General features: G+C 38.6%; 1 protein-coding gene across 2 annotated transcripts in view; it reads left to right on the forward strand.

Annotated features, from left to right (window-relative positions):
• LOC121860221 overlaps window positions 1-14677 on the forward strand; it is a 15645-nt gene extending 968 nt beyond the window's left edge. Inside the window, exons 2-5 of one of the 2 annotated variants that reach the window (XM_042357307.1) lie at window positions 4684-4922; window positions 5146-5398; window positions 10560-10735; window positions 14248-14677. In XM_042357307.1, the coding sequence (XP_042213241.1) occupies window positions 4684-4922; window positions 5146-5398; window positions 10560-10735; window positions 14248-14457 (878 nt within the window). In that variant the 3' untranslated portion in view covers window positions 14458-14677. Of the gene's footprint in view, window positions 1-4683; window positions 4923-5145; window positions 5399-10559; window positions 10748-14247 lie in introns of both variants that reach the window. The other variant, XM_042357306.1, reaches the window with a different exon arrangement.
• The last annotated feature ends 5337 nt before the right edge of the window (window positions 14678-20014 follow it).

The raw sequence follows: 20014 nt of genomic DNA on the forward strand, positions 1-20014 counted from the left end.
CAGTATAAATATTAAAAATAATATTATGGTAGGCAAGATATTGATATTGAAGCAGTCTATTTAGCTAGAAGAACACAGGTACAGAGTCATTTAAAAATCATAATTTTAACATGGCTCGGCCAGTTGACAGCCAGAGCTCTCTTGTAGGCACCTGTTATATACTGTACATTTATCTCAAGGAAGTATTAAGTAACATTTAATATCAATTGGAATAGTACATAGCATGGTGGTAGTAAGAAAATATCAGAATGTTACCATGGTTATCACTTCGATATTTATTTATTTTTTAATTTTTTTTTACATTTATATTATACAGTATGTATACAGTGTATACATAATTTACAGTGGAATTGAAAAACATAAATACCTGTATGATAATGAAGGGAAGCAGTACAACATGGGTTGTATTAAGGTGGACAAGAGCACAGAGCTGTCAACATTATGTCTAGTTGGCAAATATATTTATTGCAATGGTAATTTCTATCTATCTAAATGATAATTTCTGATAAAACGGTTTTGGGGGTACAATAAAAGCAGGTATATAAGGTAGGTACAGTAATACCGTGTTTTTCGTGGGAATTACGTTCCTGAAACCCCCTGCAAAAAGCCAAGACGGCGAATGCTCTTTTAGGAATCACTGTATCTGTGGCCACCAAACAGCTCAGGTAGGTCATGCACTTAACCACGCCATGCTCTCCACTCACGGCCCAGTGGTGACACTGATCACTGATGCACTGTACCGGCATTTACTAACATCTTTATTTGAAACTAATCATATTGTAGTATAATAATGGAAAAACGTAAACACAGTTATATACAAAAAAATTTATTTACAAGTAAATAAAAATTTTTATGTTTCGCTGAGGTCGGCAACACCCGCATTGCCAGCCTCTCCCAGCTGTCCCGGCGTCTGCCCGCTCTCACGCAGTCATGCCAGCCAGCCAGCCAGTCCTCTTCCACCCACATTCCTCCACTTGAAGACTTGTATTCTGACAAAAGACACAAATGAATTGTCAGTCTTCACCACATCTCGAGCCATAGCTCATACCACCTCTGAGCTTGTCCAATAAAACTGTTTTTTTCCATTAAGGTCATCACTATTCTTGATCTCTTGTTCACTTTAGAGTCTTTGCTAGTAATATTTGCCTTTGATGAGGCTGGCTTATGTCCCAGAGCCATGTGGAATGTATGTGGGAGAACAAAAAGAAGAGATAATCACAGTAGCGTTCACAGTATCGTAGGCACGTGTGGACTGAGGCGGGAAAGGGTGGCATCTGTTTGTCACACCTCACAGGTGAATATTGAAAATGGCGCAAAATTAAATTTTTTGTTTTTAAAGGATATTTTATATTCAGTATATGTAATTTTTTGTAAAAAAACGGAAATGGTCAAAACTGCGATAAAAAAAAAGTGAAAAACACGGGATTACTGTACTGTACATCTGTATTACCAAAAATTTTAACACCTACACAATAGATATTTTTAAAGAGATGATTTAAAGGAAGGGATCGTAGACTTTGCTCGGATGGGTGGGGTTAAGTTGTTCCACATCTTCACACCATGATATTTTATGGAGATCTGGGACTGAGAGGAGCGCATGGGGGTGGTCTTAGTAGTTCTGGGTGCCTTAAGTTGTATCTCTGATTATTCTGGAACTGGAAATAATTATTGTCAAGCAGATTTGTAGACAAATAGAGCACAGCAGTAGGTGTTAATATCCTCGAAATTTAATATTTTCAATTTAGAAAATTGTTTGTTTGTGTGATTAGTTTTTTCAAGTAGGTCATTGTCCGCACAACTCTCTTTTATGCAATAACCAGGGATTGTGTTTTTGAAGAGCCAGAGGCCCCCATAGTGTGACAGTGTATCAGGTGTTGGTAAACAAGATCATGATAGATTTCTTTCATTGCTGTAAGAGTGAGTGACTGTCGAGTGTGATACATGATATACCATGCTGTTTATTGACTTTACTATGAATGGCTTGTACTGTATGTGGTTCCTCCAGCTAAGTTTCTCATCAACTTAGAGGGGAATTTTGGTGTTCATCTGGGAAGTAACATCAATTTTGACATTTGATGTAGAAGAACATTTAACCCCTACGGCCCAGGCCAGGGTGCCGCTGGCCGTATCCCCCACGCAGGGTAAATCGAGAGAAATCAATTTTTCTAAAAACAATTTTTTACCTTTTTTAAATGATAAAACAAAAAAAAAAAGTAAGGAAAACTAAATAGTGACTCTAGGAACTTCCCTGGGACAGCAATGGTGAGAGAGATAAGGGGGCAGTGTTTTTTGACAGCTAGCACTTGTGGTCATTACGCACTTAGCGGCCATTTTCTGCTTGCCTTTGTGTCCAGGATGGCCAGTAATGCATATATTTACTGATCATAATACTGCACTTATTTCCTGTAAATAATTCATTTAGAATATTTTATTGCATTCTTTTTCATAAAAAGTGTTTGGCGACACACGCAGTCTGTCACCAGTAGTCTGTCTGGCTGTCTTTGAGTTTGGTAGAGCAAGTAATGCATATAAATAATAATCGGAATAATAATTCCACAATTAAATACATTTATAACATAATCATAGCATTATTTCCCAGTAATACTACACTACAATACAACTACACTATTTTTAGCAATATTACTTTGATACAACGTGATAAAATAGAAAAAATTAAAATGAAACAAAACAAAAGTAGGTACTTACATTCAGGAAGCTTCCCTGTGGCCAAGCTTGTGGCGTGACACATAAATAGTCACTTCAGAACCTGATAACCCGCTAATGCCGCGAAAAGGCGTGCGTTCCGAAACGTCAATCGGGGCGCCCTAGATGGACGTTTTGGAACCTCAACCGGGACATAGGGGTTAAGACAGGAACAGGTCGAATAAAATCAACATTTAATAATTTTAAAGGCCTGTTAAATAGGATGTTAACTCAAGCTAAAGAAAATAATTGCTGAAATACAATTTATGATCAATACTATTGTCAGATCAGGAAGGTGGACACCGAGCAGACCACAGTAGGAGCCGGGCGACTATCAAGTCATGGTGTTAGTGGTGAGGTAAACTGACACAAAAACAAATGACCTAAGATTACCTAGTGTAATGAGAACAATACTACTGGAAAGCTATAGAATGAGAAATGTACTTTATCCATAGTAAAGGGAAAATAATGGATAAAATTGAGGATAAGAGGGCCAGTGGAAGGCAGAGACTGGGATGGATGAATGGAAGCTGGACCCCTGTAGAGAGAAAATTGATAGGTTAGTACAGCAGTAGCTTGCTTGCCTCTCACCCCTGTGTCTGCCAATTCAATTTCCAGGTCGTATGTGAGAAAGGTGTCATCCACTGTTTTCTCCGGTGTCAAGCAAAATACCTGAGTGTGAAATTTCTGAACATGGAGTAGTGCGCATGTGCAGAACCTGCTTTAGCATCATAAATTTTGTAGGGATGGATGGATTCACAGAATGGGTAGATAGAGCTGTGATTCTGTGTGCCTTTTTTTGTCAGTTGACATTACATTATGCTAACACCATCAACATGGAGAGGATTGTGAAGGTGTAGCAACCCAGGTTTTGTGAAGGTGCAGTGACCCAGGTGTTGTGAAGGTGTAGTGACCCAGGTGTTGTGAAGGTGTAGTGACCCAGGTGTTGTGACAGACTCAATTGATTAAAATCGTCCAAAGGAAGGCCACCAGACTGGTGTCTGCACTACAGCACTTCAGTTACCCAAAGAGATTAGAATGCCTGCAACTGGCTAGCTTATACTATAAACATCTCAGGGACCACTACTTAGTCGAGTGTCCATACCTGGAGCTGGCTGATGCCCACCCGCTCCACAAGGGGTCACAGCTCAAGTTTGAGGAAGCCACAAGCCCAGAATATTGTGAAGGCAAACTTTTTTGGGAATGAAAATTGTAAACTCTTGGAACAATCTGCCAGAGAGTATTGTGACAGCACTGAGTGTGAGCTCTTTTAAGACCAGACTTAACCAACACTGGCACAGCTACAGATACATTCTGGAGCCAGAACATGCCAACAGTGCATAACAAAAATGTAACCAACTACCCAATCAGTGTCAAAGAGGATAAAAGTAAAAGTCTAGTTTGTGGCCATTAGGTAAAAGGTACTGTACTGTACACGAGTTGGGATATTTACTGTCACTAAAATTCAATGTAAGTCATCACCTGGGGACCAGAGAGTGCTTGAGGGACCTTAACTGTTCCAGTTCAATGCCGTCACAGGAATGTCAATAGCAACATTTTTGAAGGGGTCTAATGGTGATGATTTTCACCGGATTTCTCAACTCCCATCTAAACAGCTGTTACAAAATTCAATCGGACAGATAATCATAATAAAAATGATCAATTAATGACATCACTTCTAACCTAATAACCTGACCTAAACTAATATAACTTAAACAGAGTTTAGGTAAGCATATTGCATTTTATGATAGTATCTAGATTGATGAAACAAACTGTTATTCATATTTGGGCAAAAATGTGAGTTGCATATTGAAGCTTAATTGGACAAATACTGGATCTCTATTGGTGTACTTTTGTTTTTACAACCTCTTCTGTCAGGGTTTTTCTGTATATTTACTGATATAAAAAAACAGAGATGTTGATTTAATACCCGATTCATATTTGGAACCTACTCGTGTAAATTTTGTTTTGTTTTCTCAGACTGTTTATCTGGCCAACTAAGTCTACAGAATGATTTAACACCATCAATGATGCTGGAAGAGGCTGTCATGCTACAGTTAAGACCTCGGACGATAGTGGAAAAGTTAAGTATACAGTTGCTGCTGGAGACTGCCCAGGAGGGGTTGCTGTATTGTCTAGGGATGGATGTTAATATGAATGCACAGTGGAGTACTGTAGTCACCATGAAGGATGCTTCAACAAACACCACCATATTTAAAGTAAGCTGTTTTGTGGTTCATGACATCATAATTTATACCTTATCCAGTTGAGAAGAAGGAAAATAAAAACTACTAAATTAGTATATTTTTTAGAAATACTGTATATGCTTTCACTTTTTAACTTTTCCAAATATTGTATGATATTTTTATGTATTAAAAGGAAAAAAAGTGATTTGTAGCTTTTTTTATATACAGTACACTATAAGATAATGAAAACTGACAGGTACCTTGGCCAGTCACACCCATTCCTTTGACTTGGACGACACTGCATCTTCGCCTTCATTATCAGCATCTTCTTCAGTTCGCCGTCATTCCTCACAAGAACACGAATATCCCTCGCAAATTTGTGTCTTACCACAAGAATCTGAATCCACTGGCCGCAAGTGTTCATCTCCTGAGAACTGGCGTGACGAGACTGAGACTGAAACTGTTAACTGTTAACACATCCATCGAGTATACTATTAATTGTGAGCAAGGTGGGTCATGTGTATCTCAACCTGAACTGTTTATTCCTCAATAAAAAGATTAATGTTACTTATTTTTCAGAAGGGCATAAGATAATATACTCCCTTGAGACATTTTCAGTTTCTTAAAAATTTCTCTATTGCTCCTACTGTACTGGTAAATATTAGGTAAATATACATAAATAAGTAAAGTAATTGCACCAGTTTTTTATTTAATTTGGACTTATAGTCTACTTGTTTATCTTATTTTCATGAATTGTTTCTGTTCTCTCATTGACATTCTTTGGCGCCCACCATGTCATGCACAGAACATGATGGAACATGAGAGGTGCTGCTATTAACTGTGGCAAAGTCAAGTTTTCCAAGTTTGCATAAATTATAAACCTATTCAAGACTTCTTACAACTGTACCTTTGCCAGAACCAAATAGATTGTAAACATTGTCACATCCTGTCACAATATGGGCCGGCATCAGGTCTTCAGTCACACTTTGATGCTTTTTGGCAGTAGCTTGAATATCAACTGTGGATTTACCAGGACTAGTAGGAGCCATGAACACATTATAGGTTAGCTACTGCAGCTGATAAGAGTGGATGAGCACATCGTGTCATCACTTACAACTTTGATACTACAGTACCTGCCCCCTGTGAAGCAAAGAATACTGCCTGCTGTACAATAATCACATTTGCATCTTCATGTGTTGTTATGAGATTGTGACAGTTTCAAATGGCACTGAGTCATGACCAGTCACAACCAAGTGCCTTTCTTTGTTTACCAGCAGAATGGGATATTCTTTCAGATAACACCAGATAAGTCTTGCTGCACTTTCTGTGATTGTAGTGGTGTGTTCAAATGTAAGTGGTGGTGATTGCTCTTGATAGGTGTGTAGATCCCTTTGTACAGTACTGTGGTCATAGTATGTCAAGAACTAGGTAAACGTCACCCACATCCAGTTGATCAATGATGTAAGCCAACAGATTGTCTATGAAAGTTAAGACTGTCACTTTGCTTTTGTTTTGAGCTATCAAATCACACCAAATAGATTTGGATGCATCATTAGTGGCTGCTAGCAGGTTCTCCTTGACATATAGTACACCACCACCTTTTGTGGCCCTGTCTTTTCTAAATGGTGGATGATAACCTAGTAAATAAAAGTCACCCTGCCATACATCTGCTTGTTCTGTGTTCATATTTGCACTCACTATGTCAGTCTTATTTGTGTAGCAACACCTGATTGGCCCAGTTTCTAGGACTGTCGTTTTTGAAGATTGTGTTTTGAGAGAATTTGTTCTCTTTGAGTTTGTAATATTACTTAAAGCTACAGCATGCACTATGTTAACAGTATTTACAGTCTGTTTGCCACTTGCCCCTTTTAAAGGGAGGGCTTGTACATTACTTTGACTTCCCCATCTTCTTGTACCCTGACTACTTTGCCTTTTCTGATCTTTAGTTGAGCATTTCCATATTGTGGGTCCTTATATAACTCTTTCAGTTTGTCCCTGAGTTCTTTGCCATTTTTGTTGGCAAATTGTCAGGTCAGGGGTTATGAACACATTACTATACTCTCTTTCTCACTTGAAGTTCTGTGCCTTCCTTAAGATATCTCTCCTGTGCTCGTGTTTAAGGATGGTGATCCTCACTAACTGCACTGTATGTTTAGGACTAACAACCCTTCAGACAAGGCACAATAGAGCAGCTCTCAATGAAACATCCACAATCTTGAAAGAGATGGAAAACGTGAACCCTGGACATTTTTTTTTGTGATGTCACGCACCACCAACATGAGAAAACGTAACTACAATCTCGTCAAGTTTTCATGCAGAACAAATATAAGGAAAAACTTTTTTACACAGAGGCTGGTAGACCTATGGAATGGTCTAACAGCTCAAGCTGTGTGTAAGATTGTGAAATGGAGTACCATCGTATGATATGTTTTCCCATGTGGGGAGGTGGGAGCTTGTCTGTGGCAGCGCCGGGTTGCCAGTCACCAGCTGACGCTGTAAGAATAAAGTCTACAAAGAACGTGGTCTATGATTCAAATCTCTCACACTGTGGTATTCGAGAACAGTATACTGGGCTTCAAAATAGCCCTTAACAAAATTAGCAAGAATAGTGGAAAGATCCTACACAGGCCACTGGCCTTCTTCCCTCAGCATGGCCACCTCTAGTGGGTGGCCATTAGGTAAATAAGGTAAATAATGTGTTGTCTAATGGTAGACCCTGCTGCCATATGGCATCACAAAAATTGTGACCAAGTCCCAGGTTGCTGATCTGACTTTCTGCCTTATTTATGCACAATTGCAGGGTCTCATTTGTTTCTCTTACTTTGACAACACAACATACATATATATCGTTTCTCACTGTTGATATTTGTTCATTTTTTTATTTCTTTATTACAGTTGTACCCCACTTAACGCGGTCAATAGAACCCAGAGGGTCCCGTGTTAAGTGAAATCCGCGTTAAGTGAACAACAGAACATATGGGATTAATTCCAATAGAAACCGGCCCGACCCCCAAACTCCACTTTTTGAAGGCACATACCTATGTTGTAGTAAAAATAACATCTTAATTTTATGATGGTACATGCACACAATTAATACTTAAGAGAAATAGAGAAATACAGTCGCCAAGTTAATGTCCATTCAAATAATGGACTCAACTCCCTCCCCCTCTCACACTACACTGCCGGCTCTTCCCTCTCTGAGAAATTTTTGGGGGAAAACCACTAAATTTTAATAAATAATACCTCAAACTAAAGTTAGGATAATACAATTGACATTGCTGGATTCCTTGTAAGACCAGGAATATTTTGAATATAAATGTCATATATTTTGCACAAAAGATAACATAGTTACCTAGAGAAAAATTTTTATCTAAAATTTGTATGTTTAATGCAAAATATATGATGTTTATATTCAAAATGATCACCAAATTATAAGAATTCCAGCAATGTAAATTATATTCTGACCGGGTAATTTGTATGAATTTTATGAGCTAAAACAAATATCTTCAGTTAATAAAAAAAAAATAATCTTCACGACACTATCTGTCAATCAAAGTACCCCACCTTGCCTCCCCCCCTCTTCCAACCGCGCGGTCAGTCCCAACCCTCCCCCCCACCCCCCACCAATCCTCCCTTCAAGAGTTTTTAACATTTAGTATTAAATAATACCTCAGATTAAAGTTAGGATAATATAATTGACATTGCTGGATTCCTTGTAAGACCAGGAATATTTTGAATATAAATGTCATATATTTTGCACAAAAGATAACATAGTTACCTAGAGAAAAATTTTTATCTAAAATTTGTATGTTTAATGCAAAATATATGATGTTTATATTCAAAATGATCACCAAATTATAAGAATTCCAGCAATGTAAATTATATTCTGACCGGGTAATTTGTATGAATTTTATGAGCTAAAACAAATATCTTCAGTTAATAAAAAAAAAAATAATCTTCACGACACTATCTGTCAATCAAAGTACCCCACCTTGCCTCCCCCCCTCTTCCAACCGCGCGGTCAGTCCCAACCCTCCCCCCCACCCCCCACCAATCCTCCCTTCAAGAGTTTTTAACATTTAGTATTAAATAATACCTCAGATTAAAGTTAGGATAATATAATTGACATTGCTGGATTCCTTGTAAGACCAGGAATATTTTGAATATAAATGTCATATATTTTGCACAAAAGATAACATAGTTACTCTGAGAAAAATTTTTATCTAAAATTTGTATGTCTAATGCAAAATATATGATGTTTATATTCAAAATGATCATCAAATTATAAGAATTCCAGCAATGTAAATTATATTCAGACCGGGTAATTTGTATGAATTTTATGAGCTAAAACAAATATCTTCAGTTAATAAAAAAAACATATATTCTTCACTGGGTAACAGATGGTCGGTCGGTCCCTCCCTCCCCCCCACCCCCCACCAACCGTCCCAAGGAGATGTGTGGGAAAACCACTAAATTTTAATAAATAATACCTCAAACTAAAGTTAGGATAATATAATTGACATTGCTGGATTCCTTGTAAGACCAGGAATATTTTGAATATAAATGTCACATATTTTGCACAAAAGATAACATAGTTACTCTGAGAAAAATTTTTATCTAAAATTTGTATGTCTAATGCAAAATATAGGATGTTTATATTCAAAATGATCACCAAATTATAAGAATTCCAGCAATGTAAATTATATTCTGGCCGGGTAATTTGTATGAATTTTATGAGCTAAAACAGGCAGTCAGGCAGGGTGGCGGGTGGGGCAAATCTAAAAATAGCGTCTCGAGCCGGACACTCACCGCGTATATGTGGAAAAAATCTGTGTTAAGTGAAAGTTCAGCTCTGGCGAGGCACCGCGTATATGATAAAACGCGTTAAGTGAAACCTCGTTAGGCGGGGTAATACTGTATTATTATTATTATTATTATTATTATTATTATTATTATTATTATTATTATTATTTTATTTTTAGTTTATTTTTTTATTATAAATTTTATTTACTATGAACTAATTATTAGTATTTTTATATTATTATTACATTTTCTTCCCCCAGGTCCCAATGTGGGTCAGTGACCTGTGCCCAGGTGGGCTAATCCCCATTAAAAAAAAAAAAAAAAAATCTAATGTAAGTCTGTCATCCTGGCCAACATCACTCAAACAAAGCCTCATTATTTTATTTCCAGGTCTTGTTTGTTCAAAAGATATACAGAGTGTAATGATGTAGTGTACAGTACTGTATAGCTCAAATAACATGTCACGTAACCACACACAACATAAATTTTTGGTGTCAGGAAAACTGTTTTTGAGAACTCCTACGGTTTGTAACTGATGATATATTTTCTTTGAAGACTGATATTTGGTTTAAATGAGAAAAAATAAGATTTGGTTCAGACCAGAAAGACGGAAGGACAATAAGGGTTACTTGTCCAACTTGGCCAGTGTGTGTATCAGGTCACATGCATTTGATGGCAATTTTATGAGGACAACTCAGCAACTCAGAAAAAACATTTATTTTAATGAATATCACAGATCCAAAAATAAGAATTATAAAAATGTTGTAACCTAACACAGTAAAATGATGCTTATTTTATTTATTTATTTTTCATTTATTTATTTTTTGTGCAGTACTCATGTTTTGTAAAAATTTTCTTTTTCAACAGAATCTACGGAGACGTATTTTGCTTCCGAGTTCGGGATATCTTCCAGCGTAACCGGGTTGCATGCAACAGTGTGGATTTTGTTAGGAATAATACTAATTCTGTTGGTGATGATGGCAGTAATATTAACACTGTGCTACAAGCTCAAGAAAGAACTTGGGCCCAGCAGCTTCACACAGGTACACTTCCAAGTAAGATATTGTGTTGGTCCTTTTTTATAGATATATATATCACGCACAAATATATATATATTAGTTCTGGAACTAGTAAGTGGCTGGGCTGAAGTAAACACCTTGCTGGTTTTTCTTTATTGTAGAAAATTGAGTTTCACAGTTACTGAGTTCAGTTGAGAGTGTATTGTACCTTCTCTGCTAAGGGAAGTATCTTAGTGCACTTAAAGGAGAACACTTAAGTGAGGTGTTCACTGGGTAACAAGTGATATGAGTCTGATCTCTCCCCAGCCCCTCTTAACCAAGAGAGAGAAGGAGGGGCAGGCCAGGTATGTTATGACTTGGTTGACCTCGCCTGCCCTCGGGAGTGTGAGAAAAGAAACACGTCAGATATACTGTTGTGCTAACATGAGCTGACCTCAGCCTGACCTCACTCACTCCCCGAAGGAACTGCAAGCTCAGCCATGCATAATGTCAACAGTTGAGGCACAGTTGAATAACTTGGTGAATAATTTGGTATTATACATTTGGGTAAATATATATATAATGCAAATGGTGCTGTTACAATACCATTATGTACTTACTTTTTATACCATGACCCAAGCTTGTGAAATTTTATTTTATGCTTCATGTGAGATAAAGACATGGCACAGGAGACTGTCAAGTGACTTAATAGCCATCAACAGAACTTGCCAAGTACTGTACGTATTTGCCAAGTGGGAAGAGAAGGAAGTAAAATAAGAGTAACAGTGACATTGTGAGTCCACCGCACCAACAGAAAGTTCAATAGACCAGTGTTGTGAACTGGTTGCTTGTACACCATTAGGAATTAATTACAGTGCTGAGTAGGGCAAGGGCAAAATTTTATCCTCTTAAATCATGTACACTCACGCGCTATACAGCTGCTCCTTGACGTACGACTGGGTTAGGGATCCAAATCCAGGTCGTAAGTAAAAAATGCTTAAATAATATATAGAAAATCTAAAATGGGTGTCTCATTTTCTTCTCAGCACCTCAAAACTCTCACTTTTAAGCTTGCCAGCCATTTTAAAGTGAATTACAAACGAAAATTTTGTCAGTACATGGCGCAATCACTAACGTTGGGACTAGAAAATGCGTAATTTGACAAAATTTTGGTACGACTGAGGCGGTCGTATGTCCGGGTGGTCATTGGTCAAGTATGTCGTAAGTCGAGGAGTTGCTGTAGCTTCAATGCACCCTCTACCCCTACTCCTGGCTCGAGGGAAGTCATAGTCAGGGCTGCAAACTGAACGGTCCCTCTTGTATAGTGATGTTAAGTATAGTGATGGTATATAAAGTGTTGTGAAGTCACTAAAAAAAATGTATCGTGCATATATTCTCTCAAATATTACATCATGAACTGCTATTCGTACAATCCAGCGAAGCTTCGAGCTACCACAATGCACCACTGAACGATGGGTGGGGGAGGAGGGGGATGTTCGGTATGAATCCAAGGCTACGACTTCAATCGAGTCAGGAGTAGGGGTAGAGGGTGCATTGAAACTATGGTGTGTGAGTGTACATGAAGAAATATGTCAGTTTGTGTTCATTTAAGGTCTGTATATCATATGAATGTGAGGGGTGGCTCTCCGTAAAAGTGTGCCCAACTTGTAGTTTACAAATTTTATCTTATTATGGGATGTCCGTGTTAACCCTTACGCCCAGGTTAGGGTGCCGCTGGCAGTACCCCCACGCAGGAACTTTTCCAAAAAAATAATTTTTAACCTTTTTAAATGATAAAACAATAAAAATAAATAAGAAAAACTATATATTGACCCTCTAGAAACTTCCCTGGATGTGCGAGGGAGGGAGGAGGGGGGAGTTAAGGAGACAGTGTTGGTTTGACAACTGATGCTCGTGGTCCTTATGCACTTAGCAGCTATTTTTAGCTCGCCTTTGTGTCCGAGGTGGCCAATAATACATATATTTACTGATCTTAATAATTATTTGCTATAAATAATTCATTTAGAATATTTTATTTGCATTATTTTTCATAAAACTGCTCGGCAATACATACGCAGTTGGTTACCAGTCTGTCTTCTCAATTGACTTGTATCTCCATCCGTGCAACATCTACAGGGTAGGTGGTGACGTCATTGCAAATGGCAGCCCTGTTTCTAGAGATATAAACTTATCTCGACTCTTATAGCAGGACTTTAAACTTTAATTTCAAATTATATATACCGTATCACTCTATGAACGTGGCAGAGTGTATTTCTTCTGTTTACCCAGAACCATCAACTCGTCCATTGTTAGTTTTTGACAACTTCCAGGTATCATAAGAATATCTTTGGGGTATAAAGATGTGATGTTTGTCATAAAAGGCATCTACTACTTCAACTGAGTTTAATCTCGTAAAAAATTTCATGTAAGGTATGTTCAAACATGGTAACAGTTCAAAGTATATGTGTTAAAACCATATACTGTACTAATTTATTGTAATCCAAAAAAATACTCTGTGACATTTAATATTTTTTTGAGCTACCAATAAAGAAAAAAAGGTCCAATGGACATGCCTGTCTGTTAGATACAGTGTAGATACAACACACTGTATATTTAGTCTTTGTTTTGCAAGGAGGCACCAGCTACCAAACATACATGATAATTTTGTTGAGTATACTGTAATATAAAATGTGAAAAACTGGTGTCACTACCAACTCTGTGAGCAACTTGTACATAGTGTGATGTTCTTTGTATCACTACTAAAATAATAATCTTAAAAAAATACTATAAAGTGCATTGGTTAACTGTCTGCAATATTTATATCCATATTGAAAGGTGTAAAGCTGGTTTAAAGCCATAGCTACCACCATTGCTCTTACTGAAAAAACAAAAGGGATATTATTCCTTAAGTGGGCAAATAATTGTATTCTACTGCAAAATAATCAATGTGTTGTTTTGAGAATTAACCCTGGATATCTAAGAAGTTGGATGTCAATAATCTACAGGCGATATATACAGTAAATTGTTTTTAGTAAATAATCTGGTGTTATTGCATAATACTATGTAAGGCACAATGGGCTAAATATGTTTTATACACAGCGGCTGTTTGATGATGCCATCATTGCTGGAGAAGTAAAAATTTGGCATCGAGTTCTCTATCCTCCCATAATACAGAATTCTTTATGTAGGTAATGGGATCCAGATGCTAAATCAAATATATCAGGGATTTTAACTAAGAATGTCTAATTGCACACTACTTTTATTACTACACACACACACACACACATGTGATTACACTTTGTGTGTCTGCATGTCTGTCACACTAAATTGAAATGATAGTATGATTAAGTCTTAAAAATACAACTTACATGTTTACCAAATACTGTAGTGATAACCTTTTTGGTTTTACCCCTATAACTCAATGGATATTACAGGTATTCATATATGCTACCTAAATTAAGATAGGTTAAGTTATTAATGATGCTATTCATTTAAAGTTTGTATTCCTGTTCATAATAAAACAATCTTGTGATGATTTAATTTGTGTGTACCAACAGGCTGGCAGCAACAGTCGTGATGCTGCTGCCCCTGTGTTAGTGTCATCACGTCGAGGTGGCAGGCAACCAGCACCAGAGAGCACTGCCAACTCTCTTCATCCTCATCAAGTCACTGTTGGTGTTTTGTCATCAAGAGCTCCTTCACCTGGGCATGAAATTGGAGAAGAAAATACATTTGACTATATAAATCATGCCTTTACACACGAGTAAGGCATTTGTTATTGCTAATGATCAGTGATATGAGACTTATTTTCTGAAATTAATACATAGTTTAAAGAGGAAAAACTTATAATGGTGCAGGAGGTATTGTAACACTGTGTCATTGAAGTGTTACAGAGTGTTGAATAAGTATTGTTCTCTTAAAACGTTGGTCATATTGATCCTTCTTGCCAATTACTATACCACGTCACTAATAAATCCTACACAGTCACATGCCGTTTTAACTTTTTAGCCAATAACTGGTCATTAACGTTCAAGTACGTGATCACCCATGTTACTATCTCTGGTCATTCACGGACCAGAACATTTTCTAAATATTTTTTTCCTGTGTCTTTGAAACTAAGCTGGTGGTGTCTGGCATCTTGTGGAAACATTTCCCGCCACTCGGCATTGAGGAACCTCCCCGGGCCCACCCTCCTGTCTTTTCCAACAATCAAGGCCTTTTTTTTTCTTTTTTAACAGAGATTAACCCTTCTTCGAACAGGCCACTAACCCACATCGGGGCCTGGGGGAGTGGGGGGGGGATATAATAATAATAATGATAATTAACAAAAATATACCTGTATAAAAATTATAATAAAAAAACAAACAAATAATAATAATAATAATAATAATAATAATAATATTAATAATAATAAAGAACCATAAATACAGTACAAAACTGTAAAAAAGGTCAAGAGTGAGAAACAATATACAGTATGTATGTTGTATTGTCAGTCATATGAGAAACATTTGAGACCCTGCAATTGTGTGTAAATGAGGCAGAAAGTCAGATCAGCAACCTTGATCACAATTTTTGTGGTGCCATATGGCATCACATTATCCTTCCAATATCTTCCCCAGTGGCAGTACCTCCCTGTATGATAGCTGCCTACTACCTACGCAGTAGTCTCAATAGCCATGGCACGTGAACGTAACTCAGTTAGGATGAGATATACTCTGAATTATTTGCTATGGGTGAAGATGAACATGGTATTAACAGAGGTATGTATTGATAGTGGTGTTGAAGGTGGTGATAATAAGACATAGTGACCCTATTATGCGTTTGAACAAGAAGAAAGCAACGATGATGATGATGATGAGTAGCAAGTGGAGGAGAGAGGGTTGCTGCCTACCCCATCTCCAGGAACGTGCAGTACTCCTTCCATTTCACCTACCCCTATCACTCCCAGTCCTACTGCATGGTTACATCCACCCACACTCCTTCTTCCCTCCTACACTAGCTCCCTCCCTCCCATACTCCTTCCTCTGTCCTACACTGTTCCCTCCCTCCCACACTCCTTCCTCCCTCTCACACTGCTTCCTTCCTCACATACTCCTTCCTCCCTCCTACACACCATTATTCCTCCCAGACTCCCGCCTTCCTTCCTCCCATACTCCTTCTCCCTCCCACACTTCTTCCTTCCTCCTACACTGAATTTGAATTGAAACAGTTTATTTAGCCAGAAAAACACAGATACAGAGTGGATAATAATACAGTATAGTCTCGATTTACGCGGATTTTGTTTACGCGTTTGGTCATTTATGCGGCACCTTGCCAGAATGACAATTTTAAGTTACGCGGTTCATTCCATCATTTACGCGGGAAGCGGCGCGGGGAGGGTGTGCATTAGGTCGCTCTTACGTTATCGCTGACGTCATATGACGTATCGGACTGTGATTGGGCCACGCATCCTTACCTTCCTCCGCCGCTAGCTGTGATTGGGCCACGCATCCTTACCTTCCTCCGCCGCTAGCTGTGATTGGTCTAATGTAACATAACGTGCCCTGCCACCAGAGGGAAGAAGTCGCTGACCTAGCCGGGCCAGTCTCATTGTTCTCAGTTTCCGCGTATACTGTTCTCTCTCGTGCCCGCTATTCCCCTCACAATGGCTTTCGCTGGACCCCCACCACCCTCGAGAAACCTTGAACTACCTGGACCAAGCCATGGTTATGTGAAGGAAGTCATCGAGTTGGTGGAGAAAATCAAGCTCGTCCTTGACAAAGACACAGTCAAGCATCGGTATGAAGTGTCTAATAACCTTCTGTCGAAATTTATGGAGCCGTATGTCCAGATGTATGACGACAACATCAATGCTAGTCGTCAACGTAGTATTACAGACGTCTTCGCCCGCAACCCACCACAACCACAGCCAGCCCAAGTCAGTGATAGTGACAGTAAGAATATGGACTTTGAGGGGTTTGTCAGGGAGGCCCTGCAAACCTCTGTGAATAGTGATAGTGATTCACCGGAGGGCCACTAAGCTGCCCTATGCCTCGGAACCAGCCGCCATCCCCGTGTGCCGACCCATCTCTTCTACTAACGTAAGTGTTAAACACCCTTATATTTGTACAGTAGTGTAGTTTTTTATTTAGATATTATGTGTGTGTCAATACCATCATAAAATTATGATGTTATTTTTACTACATGGTACGTATTGTGTCGAAAAAAGTGGAGTTTAGGAGTCGGCCCAGTCTCTATTTCAATTAATTCCATTTGTTCTGTTTTTGTTCAATCCCAGAATGCGACGCATAGTACAATAGCATGGTGGTAATAAGAACATCTCATAATGTTACCACGGTTATCACTTCAATATTTATTTATTTTATTTATTTATTATCACTGTATTATTATTTATTTATTTTATTTATATTATGAGTACAGTAATACCCCGCTTTACACGGTTTCACTTTCCGCGATTTCGCATTTACGCGGTACCTCGCCAGAACCGGACTTTCACTTTATGCAGTGCATCTACTCATATACGCGGGAAGTGGCGCGGGCAGGATGCGCACAAGGTCGCCCAGTCATCAAAACATTACCGAGTTCTTCACTCGCCACCCACCACAGCCGGCCCAAGTCAGTGATAGTGAGGATATGGACTTATATGGACTTTGAGGGATTTGACAAAGAGGCCCTGCAAGCCTATGTGGTGTATAGTGATACAAGTGATACAGGTAAGGGCCAATAATCTGCCCTCTGCCTCGGAACCAACCCCGCATCCCCGTGTGCCCAGCCATCTTTTCTACTAATGTACCGGTAAGTGTTAAAAAACTTAATATTGCTGATATTTCTCTTAATTATTAATTGTGTGAGCATACCATCATAAAATTAAGATGTTATTTTTACTACAATGTAGGTATTGTGTCTGAAAAAGTGGAGTTAGGGGGTCGGGCCAGTCTCTATTGCAATTAATCCCATCTGTTCTGTTGTTCACTTTACTCGGTTTTCACTTTCTGCGGTACCCCATGGGTTCAATTGACCGCGTAAATCGGGGTACTACTGTATACATAAATTACAGTGGAATTGAAAAATATAAATATAATGGGGAAGCAGTACAACATGGGTTGTACAGTATTAAGGAAAGAACAAGAGGACAGAGCTGTCAGGATTATGTCTAGTTGACAAATATATTTATTGCAATGGTAATTTCTTATCTTTTTACTTTTATCCTCTTCACCACTAATTGGCTCATTAGCTGCTCGAGCAATCGGTCACGTCTCTGATTACTTTTCCTTTTCCTTTATCCCCTTCACCAAAAGATCGGCTCTTCAGCCACTTGGGCGATCGGTCACATCTCTGTTACGCACTACTGGCAAGTACTGGGCATGCACCGGCTCCTGAATGTACCTGAACCCGCTCCAGTGTTGGTCAAGTCTTGAAAGAACTCGCACTTGATACCGTCACAACACTTTCTGGTAGATTGTTCCAAGAGTTCACAACTCTCACTCCAAAAAAGTTTGCCCTCACAGTCAGGGGCGTTCCTAGAGTATTTGGCACCCGGGGCGGACCTATTCACTGGCACCCCCTTCCTTCCAGAAATGAATTTATATACAGTAAAAGTAAAATACACAATCGTCCCTAGAGTACTGGGCACCCAGGGCAGGGCATGGCATTCCTTTGCCCCCTCACTCTTCCTCTACTGAGACGAATGATAAAAAATAATAATAATACTTTTAAGAAATTTTAATGAACTATCTAGGAATGTTAAGAAAAATGTAAGGAAAGCAAAGAGAGACTATGAAATCAGTATAGCAAGAGAATCCAAGGCGAATCCCAAGGGATTTTTCCAGGTATATAGAACAAAGGTCAAGGACAAAGTTGGGCCTTTAAAGTCAGGGAGGGGGGAAGTGATCAATGGCAGTGCAGAAATAAGCAAAGCATTTGAACAGCTACTTCTTATCAGTTTTCACAGAAGAAATTCGCGAGGAAATTCCAGAGGTGGAACTGATATTTAGGGGAAAGGAAGAAGAGAAATTAAAGAATATCGCTATCAGAAAAGAGGATGTTCTTAAGATGATAAATAAACTAAAGAAGACAAAATCCCCAGGGCCAGATGAAATTTTCCCTCGAGTCTTGAAAGAGTGTAGGGAACAGATTAGCGGACCCCTCGTAAATTTATTTACAAAATCATTAGACATGGGAGTTGTGCCAGACTTGTGGAAACAGGCAAATGTATTACCCACATTCAAAAAGGGAGACACAGCATCAGTATCAAATTACCGGCCGATCAGTTTGACGTCAGTAGTGGGGAAATTTCTTGAATCAATTATAGCAGATAGCATCCGATCGCATTTAGAGAAAAGCAAATTAATCTACGACCCTCAACATGGGTTTACAAAAGGAAAATCTTGTCTAAGAAATCTGCTGACGTTTTTTAGGAAAGTCTTCGAGGTAGTAGATAATGACGAAAATTACGATGTTATTTACTTAGACTTTAGCAAAGCATTTGACAGAGTACTGCATCAGAGGCTTCTGAGAAAAGTTAATGCTCATGGTATCGAGGGGAAAGTTTTAAATTGGATAAAATCATGGCTCACCGATTGAACGCAGAGGGTCAGCGTAGATGGTGTTAAATCTGAGTGGGGCTGTGTAACCAGTGGGGTTCCCCAGGGGTCAGTACTAGACCCACTCTTGTTCATAATCTACATAAACGATCTAGATACTGGGATCAGCAGTGACATAAGCAAGTTTGCTGATAACACCAAAATAGGGCGGCAGATTAATTCAGGGCAGGATGCAAATGCACTACAGGAGGATTTAAATAAACTGCAGGGGTGGTCTGAAAAATGGCAAATGAAATTCAACACCAGCAAGTGCAGCGTACTTAATATTGGAAGAACAAATACTGTCAATGTATACAGCCTTAACAACATCAACCTAGAGAAGTCGACTTGTGAAAGAGACTTAGGGGTACTTGTAAGCCCGGACCTACGGCCAAGAAAACAGTGCGTTAATGTTCGAAATAAGGCAAACAGAGTACTGTATTGGGTTTTATATCTAGAAGTGTAAGTAATAAGAGTGCAGAGGTCTTATTGCAACTATATCTTGCGCTAGTCAGGCCACACCTCGATTATGCGGTTCAGTTCTGGTCCCCTTATTATAGAATGGATATCAATTCACTGGAGTCGGTGCAGCGAAGAATGACAAAAATGATTCCGGGACTTAGAAACCACCCATATCAAGATAGGTTAAAGAAACTAAACTTGCATCCCCTAGAAAGACGAAGAGTGCGGGGAGATATGATAGAAGTATTTAAGTGGGTGAAAGGAATCAATAAAGGGGATA

The sequence above is a fragment of the Homarus americanus genome, unplaced genomic scaffold (assembly GCF_018991925.1).
Source record: "Homarus americanus isolate GMGI-L3 unplaced genomic scaffold, GMGI_Hamer_2.0 scaffold21914, whole genome shotgun sequence".
NCBI lineage: Eukaryota > Metazoa > Arthropoda > Malacostraca > Decapoda > Nephropidae > Homarus > Homarus americanus.